At 46.1% G+C, this 17,788-nt stretch overlaps 1 protein-coding gene across 1 annotated transcript in view; it reads right to left on the bottom strand.

Moving 5' to 3' along the window:
- The window catches only part of mtnr1bb (melatonin receptor 1Bb), a 25,632-nt gene that overhangs the window by 2,747 nt on the left and 5,097 nt on the right, over positions 1-17,788 (bottom strand). Inside the window, exons 2-3 of the mRNA XM_019859570.1 lie at positions 2,144-2,262; positions 819-1,163 (exon numbers count right to left, since the gene is read on the bottom strand). Of these exons, the coding sequence (XP_019715129.1) occupies positions 819-1,163; positions 2,144-2,262 (464 nt within the window). The remainder of the gene's footprint in view (positions 1-818; positions 1,164-2,143; positions 2,263-17,788) is intronic.

Here is a 17,788-nt window from a genome sequence, read left to right as displayed (position 1 = left end):
AAGGAAAGTCTAACTTTAATTTTTTTTTTCTTTCTTGTAACGTTAAAATGTTTTTTGGGGGCGTAAGTTTATGATTTTTTTGGGGGTCTAAATTTAAAAACAAATCTGGTGTTCTGTTCACGACTTTGTAGTTCTAAAAGGACATTTTTTTTCCTAAAAAAAATGAGACTTCAAATCGGTATTTTAGCATTTTTTTCACTTTTACTCTGGGTGAGTGCATTGCTTTTATTTGGCTTTTTTTGGGTTAAATTATCTCAGTCTTATTCGTGTTCATGCCCATCTAAACTAATTGTCACGGATGATTTTACATCAATCTAAGCTGTTAGTTAGAGTATCTCAGATCATATTTTGACTCTAGCAACAGTAGAATTGAAGACATTGCCTGATTTTTCTGCACGTGTGTGCTGACATTTGCACACGTGCTCAAAGATGCAGGTAAAGGAAAGCGTTGCATTTTGGCTCGTTACGGATCAACATGGTCAAGCTGAAATGTGAACATGTCAGGCAGGGTTTAAACGGCGTGTTGTGGCATTTGCAGAATTATGCTGACTCGTGCGACGGAAGGGTCACAAATTAAAAGGTCGTTATTTCCGCGTGCCACAGAAGACTTCCAGTTTGGATCAATCGCGGGAGGCCGGAGGGACTCTGTTGTTATTTGGCTCACTGAGCTGAGGATTATTTACGGATGCTTGCATCTGCAGCTTGGATTCTGACTTTTGTACCAGAATCGTCATTTGTTTTTGTTTTTTTCTTCCCTCCTGTGAAGATTCCAATTGCCTTTTCTCTCACCACACTTAACCAAAAAAAAACCAACTGACCTGAATGACGAGGATCCAGATCCGCAGGTAGCAGAAGGTGACCACGGCGATGGGCACCAGGAAGTGCACCACCACCACGGCCACCGTGTAGGAGCTGCTGACGTTCTGGGCGAAGGTGCAGGAGTAGACGCGCGGGTCGTAGCGCAGCGAGCCCACGAAGAAGTTGGGCACAATGGCCACCACGGCCAGCAGCCAGATTAAGGCCACCAAGAGCAGCGTGTTGCGGTAGCTGTACAGGCGGCTGTAGGAGAAGGAGTGGCAGATGTAGCAGTAGCGGTTGACGGCGATGCCCGTGATGTTGAAGATGGAGCCGATCACGCTCAGGCCCATCAGGAAGCCGCTCACCTGAGCGCAAAACAGCACCAAGTACAGTCAAGAGCGCGCGCAACCGTTCTGTCAGATTGTTTTTTTTTTGGGGTTTTTTTTTTGACACTTTACGAGAGTTCAAGTCAAGTTTTTCAAAGGTGTCATGTTTTTTGTTGTTGATTTTTTTTTTTTTAAGACAGACGTTGCATTCTTTTAAGAAGAAACTAATTTTTCTGAGACAATTTTAATCTTGCAAAAAGGAGCATTTTGGAGGGGATTAAAAAGTCAGGATTTTTTTTATATTAAAAAAAAGTCTTCATTTTTAAAGAATAAAGTTATTTTTGGGGGTGGAGGGAGGTGGCATCCTTGCAAAAATAAAGTTGAAATTTTCTGAGATTTCTTTTGACATTTTTCTTTCGTGTTTTTATTTTCTCATAAAAAAAACTCAGAATCTAAGTTGTTTTTAAGGAAAAAAAGTTGTTGTTTTCTCAAGATAAAAGTAATAAAAAAAAAAACAGGCCATAAAAAAAAAACAATGTTTTTTTTTTTTTTTAGAAAAAGTTGCAATGTTGTGAAAGAGAAAAAAAACACCCAACAGTTAATACTTTTTGGAAAACCGCATTGAGAGTAAAATGATCATTTTTTTGAGATATTTCAAATCGTAGAAAACAGCATTTGTCAAGAAAACATGTCAGTTTGTCCAAACTAACTACAAATGACACCGAATACATCCAAGCAACACATATCGTCGCTGTCCTGTGAAAAACACGTATGTCCATTTTTGTCATTTTTATGTGAATGAGGTATTTGCATTTCGAACAAAAAAAAAAAAAATCCAAAAAAATGACAAAAACGGAGAGATGCATTTTTCACAGGAGTGACCAAGAAGTCGCATTCATGGCAGGAAAAATTTTGCAATGATTTATTCGGCTTGCATTGCTTGATATCACTAAAACAGGGGTGTGTAGACTTTTTATACCCACTGCTAATATGGAGCGAACGCGAGTTGGGAGCCTTACCATGCACTGCGTGTTGCCTAGCGACCATCCGTCATGGAAGAGAGCGTAGAGCACCAAAGGGTACGGGTAGAACGCCACCACCAGGTCGGCGAAGGCCAAACTCACCACAAAAACGTTACCTGCCAGAAAAGGATTTTTTGTTTTTTTCGTTGCTGTTTTGAAACGACTGAGCCCACTCCCCTTCGCCCTCACCCACGGCGATATTTTTGAACCGAGGCGCTGCTTACTTTGCACGATGGCGCTTTCAGCCGCTCTTATTATACGGAAGAGCGCCGACGCTCTCCACGTGCGCCGGGCTCGCGTCCAGCGTGAGCGAGCGAGTCGGCCGACGGGGCCAAAAAAGGTTCCTGGCCCCTGCGACGCCGGCGCCGCTTTTATCGGGAAATGGCACATTTGCTGCGGGAGTGTGAAAGGACGCCGGGGCGGGTGGTCAGAGTGGTGTGATGGTGTCCTGAGCTTTTTGGGAAATCATCTTTTAACCTTTGTCGGACATTCGGCGTGTGTTGTTGGGCTCCGAGAGATTTAAAAAAATAATAAAATCATATCTTTTGAGGAAAAAAAACATTTTTTTTTTGCAAATGTCCTAAAAAAAAAATCACTAGTGCTAAAGTTGTTTTTTTTTCGATGAGAAAAAAATTACATTCTGAGAATTGTTGTATAAAATTTGCCTTTTTTTTTTCCAAAGAGGAAAAGCACTTTGCTAAATTTCCTCATTCCACTCCGGCAAACACTACCAATTCATCGATTCAGTGATATTTTTTAAAATTAATGAGATGGCAGAATGTTCTGAACTCCCGCTTCAAATGCCTGTTTTGTCAACTACAGCAATCATGAATTGCTCATGTTTATCTGGCGGCGCCAAGTGCTAACTTTTGTCTGCCATTTTGGTTGACCGTCGCATTTGACTGCGGGGGGTCAACTGTGGACGCGAAAGTGCTTTCGGGATGCATTTCCCGGTCGTTGACGTGAAGCAAGAAAATGAAAACAAACACGAAATATGCTGTCGTGTAGCAGCAGTGGCAGCGCCAGCAACCGACTGGGGAAAATTTGCTGAGTGAGGCAAAAAAAAAAAACGGAACACCTTGGTCAATACAACAGAGGAGAAAAATGCATGGATGAGCATTTATAATGTTGGGAGTTATTTGGGGACAATAATTTCCAAGCAAGGACCTCCGACTTTGTCGGGGGCATTTGATGGATTATTTTCACAGAGCGGGGTCGGGAGGGGGGGGGGCTGCAGCCGTCCAGTCCCCGACAGCAGCCAGACGATCGATAAGAAGTGATAGCTTGCACATATCAGCTCTGAAATCATTCGCGTGGCAAAAGGGAGACCAGAAGGAAAGAACAGGAGGGGACTTGGGAGATTGCCTTGGGGGACACCAAGCTGCTCGGGGTGATCGATGTTTTTCTAACACCAAACTTGTTTGAGACCTTGAACGCTGAAATGATGACCCTGCTTTGAAACCCCGATTCAAGCTTGAAGCCTTCATTTGAAACCCTAACTACGGCTTGAAGACCCAACACTGACAATGGTTTGTAATCATCACTAAAACCCGTAACCCAGGCTGCGCGCACTCTCATATGAACCCCCAACTCAAGCTTGAAACTCTAACTTGTAATCCTTATCATGGCTTGAAACCCTACTTTGAAACCTAACCTTAGTTTGAAAGCCTAACTTGGGTTTGAAACACTAACCTTACTTCGGAACTCTAACACAGGCTTCACACCCTAATTTGAAATACTACTTTGATACGAAAGCTTGAAACCCAAACTTACCTTGCCTTGAAACCCCACCCTGGCAACCCCAATTTAAGAACATAATCCAGATTTGACAATTTCATTTGGAACCCTACCCCTGTTTGAAACGCTCACCAAAACTTGAAACCCAAACTTGGTATTCTCACCATGGTTTGAAACCCTGCTTTGAAACCCAAACTTTAAACCCTAAACCTGTCTGAAAACCCCAACTCCAAGCCCTAATCCTAGCTTCCAATTGAAGTAGATGAGTAATTTGCCTTGACTTTAGCGTTGATTTTGGAACCTTAACCCTGGTCTGAAACCGGCAAATGATCACCTAGCCTACCAACCCCCCCCCCCCCACCCCCCACCCCGACCTCTTGACGACTCCTTTCTGGAACTTTCTTTCCATCAAGTTGAAGAAGTAAAACTTTGCAGCCATCTGACTACTTTTAATCTGCATCGACAAGGAGCTTTTTTTTTTCTTTTTTTTTTAAACCCTGTTACCCGATTGATGTGCACAGCTCGACTGTAGCAAGATGTCTTCTTTTCAAATTGAACGGTCGACGTCGGGTTCCCCTTTTTGAATCCAGCGTGAGCGCGTAATGGCCAGGAAGATCACAGGTGGGGGACAATGAAAAGGGATATTTTGTTCTGTATGGGGAACAAAAGAAGAACGGGGGGGGGGGGGGAAATAATAAAAAGGGCCGTCTTTTTAATTATAGCGCTGGACTCAAAGGCGCAATTCTGTTGGCTTTCCGTTCATTAACTTTACTTTGCGAGCAGAGCGAAAAATGTCACCGTGGGCCTACATTAGATTCACGTCAAAAAAGAAAAAAAATCACCCTGGGGGTGAAAATGCACCAGGGTAATTGTGCTTTTATCTTCCTCTGACTCCAGAAGACATTTCATGTTTTTGATTTTGGTTTTTTTCCCGCACGCTATCTCAGCGAGCATGTTAGCAAACATCATGCAGGTGACTGAGACAAGCTGCAATTCGGCGCTGGCTAAACAAGCAATCAACAGGCCTTTTTATTCGCTTGGCGTTACAAATTGCCCTTTAACGCAGACGACTTTGCTCATTTTAATCCCCGACTCCTTGAAAACCCCATTCCTGGTTCGAAACCTCCATTTGAAACCCAAACTCTGGTTTGAAATTCTTCTCCCTCCGCCACGAAGCTCAAAGAACGCAATATCGCTCGAGCCGCAAAGGCCCTAAGTGACGGATGATGGTCGTCATACATCAGTGGCCCAACGCGGCCCCCACCGGCGCACGCCCCAACGCGGCAAATAAGGTTTTTAATCATTTCCCTTCTTTCCACAAGACTAAGCCTTGGCAAAGTTGAGCCTCGTGTCGTTTTTTTTTTTTTTTTTTCGCGCCGCGCCGGCGCTTTTGCTGCCAACCAAATATCCCATTTGTATTCTGTTCCAAGCAATCCAAAAGAAATGGAAACGCTTTCATGTCAACACCTCGCGCCAAACAAAAAGTGCCCTTGAGCCATGACAAAAACCCACGCGAAACAATTGATTATTGCGCGCTTCTTCTCGTGCGACAATTCTTCCCCGAAAGCCGAAGACGTCATGCGGAGAACAAAAAAAAAAATGCTCAACTTAAAAAGGAAATCATGACTAAATTGAACTTTCATCGGAGAAGGAACAAAGCCTGGAGTTATGTTGCGTGATTTTTTTTCTTTTTAAATTTCTCACAACTTTTATATTTGACAGTCTTGTAATGAAACGTGCTGTACAATTTAGTTTTCAAGTTTTCATAATTAAACTTTTTTTTTTTTTTTTGCATGACATGTACCAGTGGTATCGGTTACTTGGTATCGATGAATACCGAAAAAAATTCGTATGAAACAGGCCTAGTTTCAAATTTTTTTTTTAAATTATTATTTTTTTTAAGAAATTAGTTTTAAACTCCACTAACAAGTGACCTACGTGAAGTCATATAGTGCGCAGCTGCAGAAAGGCCGTATGCAAAAAGTCAAATCACATTTTCTACCTGAGGCAAATCCAGCGCCTCAGTGTTAAAAGTTTAAACTCTTAATCTGGCGCCGCGTGGCAAGGACCAACATCGCCTGCGGTGTGAAAAACTTTTACTCGAGCTCAGAAAGATCATCACGAAAGCCACGTTAACTTCACAGACCGAGAGAGAAACGCGCCCCAAAGTCGAGTCGGGTGGGCCAAATGATTCGAGGGGGCACGCCGTCCATTGGACGTTGTCGTCGTCGACCCGCCCGGCGGTTCATCGCTGGCAACAAGTTGAGTTTTTAATTAGAAAAAAAAAAAAAGTGTTGATCCCGCAAGTGCAAGGGGGGGGGGGGTTGAATCTCAAGACAGTGGAGAAAAATGGATGAGATGGCGGCAACAGAGTCAAGCTTGACATTTGCAATACTGCGGGAAAAACGAATGAGATTTTCTCGCCGGCATGGCGCTCGTCCGCTCGTGATGATTATCACTTTTAAAAACCAGTCAGAGTCAAAAGTAAACAAACGATGCTATCGCATCAACTCGAGACCCTGAGCCAAGCTCGACACCTTATTGAAAATCCCAACCGTTGTTTGAAACCCTCACCCAGGCTCGAGAAAGCCAAGCCGAAATTGAAAACCCGAACTTGAAACCCTATCCCAAGAGTGGAAACCCTAACCTGGGATTGAGAACCCAACACGGAAACGCTATCTTGAAACACAAATCCAGGCTTGAACTCCAACTTTCAAAGCCTTATCCTGCTTTGAAACCCTAATTGGAGAGCCTTTCCGTGTCTTGAAACCCTAACAGCCTTGAATCCCGAAATCCAACCCCCGTCCCTGTTTTAAAACCCTACTTTGAAACCCGCCTCCTCCATATGTAACTCTCACTCTAGTGCTGTTGGCCACAATGCGCTACAGAGCTCACAAATGTGATTTCATGTAAATACAGATTTTTTTTTTTTTTTGAAAGCCCAGTATGTGTGGACATGGAGCTTTTACCCTGCCTGTGTTTGCCGAAGCCCACCTGGGTGAACGGCGTGACCAAATACAGTTGGATGGATCTTTTATGCAAACATGCGGTTTCTGCCACCAAGCGTGTCATTTACATATTCAACTCTAAAGTCAACACGGGTGCAAGGTCGCATCGCGCCAACTATCCGCCGTCGCTCCTCTTTGCGAGCATGGGCACAGTTCCACATGCATGCTAAGCGATGCCCCCTAACCTTGGCAAAAGTCAAAATATTTGGTTCGACAGTCATGAGTCAAGACACCCGGTGCCGGGTGTGGCAAAGCGGCCCCAAAACATAACCGAGCCTACTGCATGTTTCACAGTAGGTACAAAACAGCTTCAACAATTTCATCTGACTGAACCGTTTACATTGTACCGAGTCCAGATTCAAGACACATCGTGCCGGATGTAGCAAAGCGGCCCCGAAAACAGAACTGAGTCTTCTGCTTAGTCCACAGTACGGACTCCACTGAGTGTCATCCCATCCTCCCTTTTACAACTCAAGTTATACATCCTGTAATTAAATGCCTGATCGTGGGTGTAATTTGTTATCCCCCCACCCCTTCCCCCAACCGTCTCCCTGAGAGAACTCGGGCCTGAAATGTCACCTCGCTGTCTGAAATGAACTCTCCTTCTCTCTGATCTGTTGCCGTTTTTTTTGCCGAGCCAGAACCCGAGAGAACATCTCTCTCGCGAACGGCATCGTACTGCCAAATGATTCCTTAGCACTTGCGGAAGACAATGCGAAATTGGCTGGATAAGGCGGCGGCGGCGGGGAAGAGAGCGGCATCTTGCGTAACGTCGCTGGAGCGGGACCAAGCGACGGGCGAGCCAACGTTCGACAGGAGCGCCGTTCGCAGCCAAGGATGTGCGTCGAGCAATTGGAGCGGCAGCTTTAATGCAAAATAAATCCATCCAGGTGTTACATAAATATTACTCTATATGCTAAATATTCCGGGCGGAGGGCGCGAAGATGCCACTGCGAGCGTACACGCAATTGCTATTTGTCAAAGCAGTGAATTTGCACGATCCATTAGCCAGACGTCTTCTTATTTTTCAGGATGGAACATTTTGGTACATAACAGGTCAGCGAATTCCAACGGCCGGCCGAGAAGGATCACATTCGACTTGAGTGCCCTGAAAGTGGTCATGCATGAACTCCAAATGATCATCATTTTGAAACAGTCTTCCATGACCGCAATTAGCTTGCTTGTCCCACCTGTTATCTTTCACGCACAAGGAAAATGGCCTCATAGAAAAACTCGAACTTGTTCACTGCTAACTAGGGCTGGACAATTTTGAAAAATAACCCAGCTGATTGTAATCAGAGAGAGCCTCATGTGACCCTAAACTAGCTTTTATGCCGGGATATCGCATCAAATCATGCCTAAAAACTCTGCAAGGAAGGCCACCGAGGTTTGCAAAAGCAACTTTCATTCAGGGATGTTATAAAAAAAATAAAAAAAAACTCTTGGAAAGTTTCAAGGACGTCCCCGCGAAGCGCTAAGTCCTCTTTCCCGTTACGACGGGCTGCGGGGCTGGTGGGCGTTGCGGAGATGCAATCAAAGAGTCGGAGATTAAAGCGGATCTCGGGTGCTCAGCAGGTCAGCTGGTGATACAATAACTGCGTCATATTGGAAGTGTGGCGTGGCCAGCCCCCCGCCACCCCCCCACCCCGTTCATCAAAAAGGCGTCTTAAGCTCCTTAGCGGGTTTATGCACACAAGCCGCGCAATGCTGAACTGTTTGCCTAGCGTCAAATCATCTGCAACCGTTCAAAAAGTTTGATGCCCACACAGACGGTTAACCACATTTGAACCGAGAAAATACGCCCGCTTCAAGACTCGCGTCAGCGGAACCTCACCGGGTCATGCCGTTACAACGAGGCGTTCTAAAGCAACCGCGCCGGCAAGTAGCCCCGGCCCACAAACTGGCTGTCATGTCAAACATGTCAAAAAAAAAACAAAACAAATAATTTACTTTGCGCTTCCACCTTCTCTCTGGGACGTGTGCACCATCACAGCTGACAACGAGGCACTCAAAAGTAGCCACGCTAGCAGACTAGCCAAAGGGAAGATGCTTTTTTTGGGGGTGTAGGCAGGCGAGGCCCAATTGTGTCACTGGACCCATTTTAATCAGCCCCTCCCTCCCCAAAAGAAAAAAATGTTGAACAACTGTTTAATGCTTTCTATCTCCACAATTCACTATAACATAGTTCACAGTCTTTGCACATTTTCAGCAGTTATTTGCCACCATGATGGATAAACAAAATCTTGTTTTACTGCAACTTCACAGAAAGTTTTTAACTATCATGAGTTCTTGTGATTTGTCAAAAAACTCTTCAGTTTTTACTTTTCAACCCTTCAAACTTGACGGTACTCGTCGTTTAATTCTTCTCCGTCATCCCCAGACGCTTTCTCCGCTTCTTAAAATGAAAAATGTGTCATTCCAGCCATTAAACGACAAAGAATATTACACGAAATGAGTCTCTCGTCTCCAAAACTGATAAAAGCATAACTCACCTAATTTCTTTCTGTCTTAATTTTTTGTCCCCGACAAAACCTTTCGCGCCGCTAAGTGGCCGCGTTTGCTAATCAGCTGTGGGATTCGCTGTATTCATCATCTTGACGAGCATAGTTTTTAATCTTTGATTCACCCAAACGGTCGCCTTCGATCCTTCCGGATGTTTTTCGCGACGTGTGACTCACGAACCGCACTCACCGCATCATTGGAATTGATTTCGGAGCATCCCATTTATCCCTGGGGAAATCTCCCGACCAAAATAGTTTTACCTCTCCCTCAGGCTGATCAACACGTTGAAATTCATTAAAACGCAAAAAAACATTCAAGTACGCTTTTTTTCTCTCGCTGTCAAGTAACGGGAGACTATCATATAACATCACTTGGAGGAAATGAAAACGCTTGCTCTCGCACGGTTGTCTAAGTGTGCTGTAAAACCGACACATACAACACCGGAATGGTCGCCGTTGGTCCTTTCCGTTGTCTTTCCCTCGCACGTTAAAACTTCAGTCGGCTTCCATTGAAGTGACCACTCGCTACACGAGCGCAACATGCTAACGTCCGCGCCGCTTGATTCCCACCCGACGTCCCCACACACCCAAACGAGCCTCATCGTGTCTCCAACGAACACATTTGTTTATTTTATTTGATTTTTTTTTTTATCAGGGGCAATTGCATTTCCTGTCGGCCCGACATGCGCGGGTGCCGGCGCGAGTTTCTCGCTGCCTCCCGACGGATAAGGACTCCACGTGAGCGGCTGTCTGGTTAGGTTGAGGATATTTGGATGCGCTCGTGTGGGTGGGAGGGAGGTGGGGGCTGGGGGGTGTCACTGGCAAACAAACGTGTGCACTCACTCGCCACTTTATTTGCCACTCAAGCAGACTAATCCCACAGCCCCGCGGTCAGGAGCGTTCCGAATATTTTGTGGCCCAAACAAGAAAAGTGTAGCGGTCAATATTCATCTCGTTGGCACGGATGTCGACTTGCGTTTTTTTTTTTTTTGGTTCTGAAAAACTCCACGTCGCCTGCTGCGACCTGCTTGGCATAGACGCTGATGCAATTTGTCGTCAATTTGTGGCGTTTTGGCCTCAAGTCGTGATTTAGCGCAAATGAACTGTCAAGTGTAAATGTTTTCAAGACGGCGCTTTCAAGCGGGGCGTCAGACGTGGCTGCCGGGAGTCACTTAAGATGGCTCCGACTTGCCTCTGGAGGCCCCGCTTGAACTTTGTTCTAAAGCAAGTGAAGCAAATTATTGGTGGGGGGTTTGCTGGTCATACGGGCAGTTTGTGGCAACTGCGTGGCCCCCAATGTGTCGCTCTAGCCGCTAATGGTGTGCATTCCACAGGTAAATAAAAGATTTTGGCTGTGAGGGCTAAAAGGGGTCAGGGCGCGCGCTCATCGCGCATGCACTTTGCCCCCGGGCGGCACAAGCCTGGCCTCCCCTTGTACCTGCCGAGCTTTTTAAGATGCACAAGAACAACCTCTTGAATTGTGCAAAAAAAAATGTTGCCCAAGTCAAGCAGGTGGCCATCTTCAAGAGCACAGTAGCAAATTGTATTCTTTTCACGTTCCAAACACACCGAATTGTGAGAAGACCTTGACATTAGACGGTGTCGGCAACCCAGCTATTCCGGAGACCTGCTTTCCTCCCACTGAGGCTATTTTTTGGGAAAAGCCCTGGCATTCAAACAAAATGGCTGCTTCAACCACAAATTGGAAACGGCCATTTTGTTTTTCCAAAATATCTAAATATTTAAATTACAGTCAAAATGAGACACCCTGCTGGCTGTTTAGCGTCGCCCAGCTCTCTAGAAGTTTGCTGTTGTCGTGCCAAATCCTTAAAACGATGAGCAAACTTTGGCGCCGAGCTCCGCCCATTGTCGACGGCGGAGGCTTAAAAGCGTCCTAGTTTTACGATCTTAGTGGGGCTCACTGCTGAGTTTGTCAAAATGGGAGGCCCCGGATACACCCAAAATGTGTTGACCCAATCAAAAATGGCCGACTTTTTGTTCCATTTCAGGCACGGGTCCTTGAGACGTTTTTTTTGGGTGCATCCAGTTCTGATCCAGTTTCATAATGATTGATCAAACTGGTGCAGGGCCTGATTATTTCCCCCCCAAAATGGAATAGAATAGGAAAAGACCTTGTCAGTGTATGTTTAGTGAAAAAAAAACAAACTGAGGGCATTACAAGCCGTGTGTCCTTGAATGTTTTTTTTTTTTTTTTTGTGGGCTCTGTCATGCTGAGCGTTTCAGATGCACAAGAAGAACGCCGGGGCCTCTCGAATTGTTCAAAAGGCTGCCAAAAAGCCAACAGGCGGCGAGTTTAAAAAGCAGAGATGCTCGAGTTTAAAAAGCAGAGATGCTCGCCTGGTTGTTTGCGGGAGCTTTAAGAAGCCAGCTGCCGCCGCCGTTTCTGGCGGCGTCTCAATGCAGCAACCTGCAGGACGGAGAAACGTAACGCCCGTGTCTTCTTCCCACTTTTTTTTTTTTTTTTTTTGTGCGTCGCATCCATCTGTGCCGAATGGACTTTAATGCCGACGCCGGCGGGCCAGACGCCCTTTGAACTTGGAGAACTAAGCAGATGATCGAGTCGGAAGGCTGTCGCGGCTCGTCGTGATCGCGTCGGAGAGAACAATCTGGATTAAAGGCAGCACGCTGATGAGCGGGCCTCGGGGGCTCCGTGAGACGGGCTGCACTCAACCAGAAATGTCAGTTTCTGGTGAGCGAGAGCGGAGGGATGCCCGGCCGAAATGCCAAACAAACAGATGAGCGAAGAGGGAACCGGTTTCAAATCATAGCGATACCCAAAATGTATTTGTGCTCGCGGGGTGGCGGCTATGAATCTCAATAAAAGTTTCGGTTTGGCTCTTGACTTGTTTCAGGGCGAGTCGTAAAATGTTGTTTTGTTCAAGTGCCATCTGTCAGGTATATGCGGTTCTAATTTGGTACACGCTTGCCGGTTGAAATCGCGAACCCAAACTACTCCTACGGATGAGTTAAAGCCACCAAGGAATGAGTTAGCAGTTTATCTATCAAAAATAAGACACATTTTTCTGACCAGCATTTTTAAGAAGAACCAACTTCCCCCCCACCCGTTGTTTGGCACAGTTTTTACACCGGATGCCCTTGCTGAGACATTCTCAGAAGGGTGACCCAGATATGAACCCTGATCTCCGTGTCCAAAGTCCAAAATCCAGCCGCCAGCAACAATGTTACGTTCGATTTACGTCACACCAACAAAACTGTCCAAACTGGCCCCCAGTTTCAGCTCTCCGGCTCACTCAAATATAAACTTCGACTCCAACTGCTGGGTCAAAAATAACGAACCCAATCTTGGGTAGAGGTAACCCAATCTGCTTAAAATCAGCCAGTGGGTTGGGAAATCAACCCAGCATTTTTTTTTTTTGTATGTGTTACAATTGGGGGGAAAAAAAACAAAAACAAAACTGTAGGATGCGCTTGTAAGTATTCCACCGTTATAAAAATTGGGTTATAGTTCATGGTTTCATTTCAGTAGCAATCAGTCAAAATCCTTGAGGAGCCCTGCAAGTTGCAAAAACCAGCCCAAAAGAACCTCTTCAAAACCAACTCAGCGGCCCTCCTGCTTATTTCGCGGCTTCTTTTGTGTTTCCGGCGGGCCGAGTCATGATAAACAGCTCGAATATGATGCGGACCTTGGACAATATTTAAAAAAAAAAAAACGTTCGACTTTGCGTCGGGCGTGCCGAGCCGTCAGAGCGGGTGATGCGCGAGAACAGACAGCAGAGGACGCAAAGGCCCTCGGGAGGGCAAAAATGACTTTGCTTCATTTTGCTTTTTTTGTTTACTCGCACGAGCCGATGATTGCGCTTCAGCCCGCGCGTGATCGTCGGCGCCAACCATGCGCCGCCGCCTCGCTCTCGACTCCCCACCCCGCAAAAACATTGCCGCTCGTATTTCTTTCCTCCCCACCTCTCGACTCCCCACCCCGCAAAAACATTGCCGCTCATATTTTTTTCCTCCCCTACCCCCAAAAAAGCCTTAGCGAAAGATGCCATTTTGCAGTTTACATTGCTGACGGGCCGTTGAGTGAGCAGCAGTTGGCGTGAATGCCAACTGATGAAATATTCAGTTTGCAATCAATCCCATTGCTGTGGCGTGAAAGATATCGGAAGCAACTTGAAGGTCGCTTATAAAACGGTGACGACAAACATTCCAATTCTGTGAAAACAGCTCCGTTTTTGCGAAATATTCATTGGACAACGCGATGGTTGCATTTGGCAGTGCTGTCGAAGTCGCCTGAGATCGCTGCTTCTGATTGGTTCATCAAAGGAATTCTTCCAAAATGGCTGCCTCAAAGCAAAACGGCCAAAGTTCCGCGAAACGCTTTCGGGTGTCCTTTTACGCATGACATGTCGACTGAATTTTGTGTTGTACGTTCATATCGGTGTCGGGAATTCAATTTTTTTTTCTAAAGCCGTCCATCCGTCTGACAAAGTACAAACTCTGGAATTAGCCTGAAATGGTTGCTTCAAAAACCAAAATGGCCGACTCCCTGTTGCATTTCGGGCCTGAAGATGGAGGTTGAACTTCAAACGGTCTTCATGTTACTCCCTCCCATTTTATTTGGAAACACTTAGAAAACGTCGCCGCGCATTCAGAAGCTCCTGTTGACTGATCATGTTGGGGGGGCTCGGTGTTAAGATTATCAGAGCAGACCACACGCAAACTGGTCAATGCCTGATTTTGTCTGTCTTTGTGTGGGGTCTACCACAGATGGGGGGGGAGAGAAAAAAAAACAAAATCCTCTAAGATTTGTACCAAGACTGACAATACACCATCAGCAAATCCGACAGATGTGTGCTAGCATGAAAACAGCTGAAGCTTATTTACAAAGATGGCAGCTGTCAGGAAAACAACAACGGCGACCACCGGACACAATGAACGTCTTTTTTTTTTTTCTCAGGGATGAGAGTAATTTCCTCTCAGGGGGCGCTTTGCTTTGCTGGATTCTCACAGATGTAATAAAAGGATTAGAAATTCCGGCCCTGTTTTCCCACTGCTGAAGAATTTGCAATGTGTCGCTTCTAAGCTGATCATCAGAGACATATGAAAAAAAAAAAAAAAAAAAAAAAAAAAAAGACTCCTACAAAAGTGGTGGGAGTCCAGCTTGAAGGCTTTTCGCATGCTGCAAATTACCCAAGGATAAGCTATTGTAAAACACTCCATTGTAACTAGCGTTATTGTTGTCAGCGAACCAAAAACAAGTTGTTGTTTTTTTTTTTTTTTAAATTAATCGGCTGATTAATTGTGATTAATTCACAGTTGGTCCTAGAGACAGAAACTAAAAATTTACTCCAAGTACAGATACCTGAATGATCTCAGTATTCGTCTTCTGTGACTGCACTGTCATTCTTTCTCCAAAGTCAAAGAGCTTTTATGAAAATATGCGGGAGGAGCCGGGGGGTTGGGGTGGGGGGATTGGTGCACGATACGTTTCATTGAATGCATCAAGGCGTCGGTGTGAATGACGACTCGGCTTTCTGCGCATTCCAGGTGCGCTTCCACACGTTTACATTCCGCACGCGGCGGCGGAAGCATCGGCAGGCAAACATTGTTGTTCGCCTTGTTTACGGATTCGCTCCGCACGCGGCGGCGGCGGCGTCGCATCATCCTCTCCTCCTCTTCCTCCTCCATTTGTTTTTTTTTTTTTTTTTTTTTTTTTTTTTTGCTCTCCCTCCCTCGTCTTCCCACCTCCTCACCCATGGCCGCCTGGAGGTTGGCAGGAACTGTTACGTAACCCACTTCAAATTACCGCCGCGCATCTATTATGGAGACGCGCTCGCATGCGACGCCTTTGACTGATTTCAGTGAGGGGGAATTCGGGGTCAGTCGTCCACGGCCATAGGGATTCTTCGGGGTTTCGGGGGGGGGTTGAGCACTCGGCAGCGGGAAAGACTGAATCATCCTCCCCGTCCCCTTGAGCGGGCAGCAAAGTGCACACGAGTGGCGCTTGACCGTGATGACACATGACAGCATCGGTAGCGGCGGCCCCTTCCTTACATTATGCCGCGCTTCTTCGGCCAATGTTTTCCCAACCTTCATCGAGCCGAGGCACACATCTTAACGTTAGAAAAACCTCACGTGTGCTGGATGGTAGCCGTGACCTCAGCTCAACTCATTTTACAACAAGCTGCAGTTTGGGAGGTATCGAGCGACTCTCCAGGAAGAAAAACAAACACTTTGCCTTCAGCTAGCTTAATGCTAATGCGCGCTATCCCTTGAGATACAAGTGTTTGAAATTTAAGTCCACAACAAATGAACTAAACTCGTATCCCAAGTCAGCCAGAGCCGATTGAAGGTTGACCATTCATGAATTCACCTCTTCTCGTTTTTTCCCTACCTAACATCTCAGTCAGTCAGTGATGTGCCTAAATACTCGTAAAAACCCGAGGAAAGAATGATACGGCGTTGTGGGCGCACCCTCTGCAGCATGCGTTCGAGATCAGCGGCAGCCCGTATGAATGGGACGGGAGAAAAAGGAAGGCGAGCGGCTGATATTTTGTCACATACGTCCCATACGTATAATGGCGGCGTCATGTGCAATTCTCCCACGTAGCGCCAAATCATTCAATATCAACTCGTATGAATTAATTCTCATCAGGCCCTGTGGCGAATCTCCCGCCCCACCCTTCCTAAAAAGCCCCCCTTTTTTTCCCCCCCCCCCCCATTTCCATTCCGCCCCCTTCTTGCTCATCTCATTTAAGACGAGCTTCCAATGGGGTCCCTGCCTTCAGCTGTCAGGAGAAACCTTTTTCACACTCGGCCAAATCTCCCCTGGATTAAACGGGATCCCATTGATCTGACAACCTGCTCGCTCGGCTGATTTGCGTTTTTTAAGATTCAAATCAAACCCCGAAGTGGCGAACGCCATCTCCTGCCCAATCGCCCAATCCCCCCCCCCCCCCTCCCCAAGCCTTTCCCGGTCGGAAGAATACATTAGCCGAGGAAGAGGCAACCCCACACCCCCACCCATCCTTCATCGGTGCCCGCCGGGTTGCATTGAGGAGGGGGAAAAAAAATGGAACGCGACTAAAGCCCTAAGTACGTTTTTAAAAACGGATGAGGAGAATATTAAATAGCACTAAAAGCAAAGAGCGGAGAAGTGAGTCTGGGAAGCGGGGTCGTGGGATGGCTCTTTTATAGCATGGCCACTTAGCGGGCCCGCCGCCTGGTGACATTTCTCTTCCCTCGGTGCATTTGGAGAACATTTGGCCTTCTGACGCCTGCCCCGTCACGGCCTTAACGGCCCCTCGGGGACGAAACTTTTCAGTCACAAACTTTCATCGGAGAGCAAGCCTAAGGATTAGCACCGCGCGACTCCTTTTACTCATTCACAAGGCCGATTACGTCTTACGTCAAAACTTGGTGGAGCCTTTACAATGTATACAGTTGTAGTACCACATTGTGCCACAACATGCCCTGGCAGCGCTGAGCTATACTGAAAGGGATGCAGCATGGAATGGAAAACAAGGAAGAAGTTAATTTCCATTAGCCTGTCCTTTATATGCTAGCAAAGCTAGCGGACTTCCGTTAGACAAATAGGTGTGATTTGGTTTGAACCTTTTCTGTGTTTAAATCCACAATGTCTTCTTTTCTTTTGTTTTGTGCGACCGCTTTACAGTAAACTTCAACTGGGAGTGACAAATAAACAACTTGAAGCAAGCATTCACATTTCTCACAGGCGCTAAGGAATACTTACAACTCTATTGTACACTTCGAAGCGTGTTTTGATACATTTAAACATGTTTGAAGGCCGTGGAAGTTCTAAAACTCGCTTACGATGACAGATTCTGACCTATTCTATCTAGCGGGTTCACTGTATTGCAGCGTAGGTTAGCCGTATTCAGACTTGCACACAAACTCTGGTACAGTCGCTACCGCGGGAACGTCACAGCTTCTGTACACGATTCGGTATTAATCAAAGCCTTCCGTTTGACTTCCTTCAACTCGCGGAGAGAGTGCAAAGCACACAAAACTCTCTCTTGTGCATTGCAACACGCGAAGACAAGCCCATTCAAGATAAAACACACCTTCGGGACAAGCGCGGCTCGCTTTCACGTCGAAATAAAATTGTTTTATTAATTTTGGGGGGTTTTTTTTTTTTTTTTTTTTTGCCGGAGTTGTTTTGTCAGATGCGTGTGACGCTTTTATATTTTTTTTCATTTCCTTTTTGATTATTTGAAACAACGCCTCTCCCTCATCTGTCATTTTGTTTGCTCCAAGGCCTGATAGCAACGGCGAGCGCTCACTCCCATCTCGCCGTTTACCAGCCGCCTCGCGCGTCACGTAGCCGCATGACAAACGGCGTACATAATTGGTATGGACGTGGGGAAGCTCGAGAGGATTCCTTGCAAATGTGTCTT

Source organism: Hippocampus comes, unplaced genomic scaffold (assembly GCF_001891065.2).
Source record: "Hippocampus comes isolate QL1 unplaced genomic scaffold, H_comes_QL1_v1.1 scaffold328, whole genome shotgun sequence".
NCBI lineage: Eukaryota > Metazoa > Chordata > Actinopteri > Syngnathiformes > Syngnathidae > Hippocampus > Hippocampus comes.
Note: the sequence above shows the minus strand (reverse complement) of the source record. Positions and strands in the feature narration are given on the sequence as shown.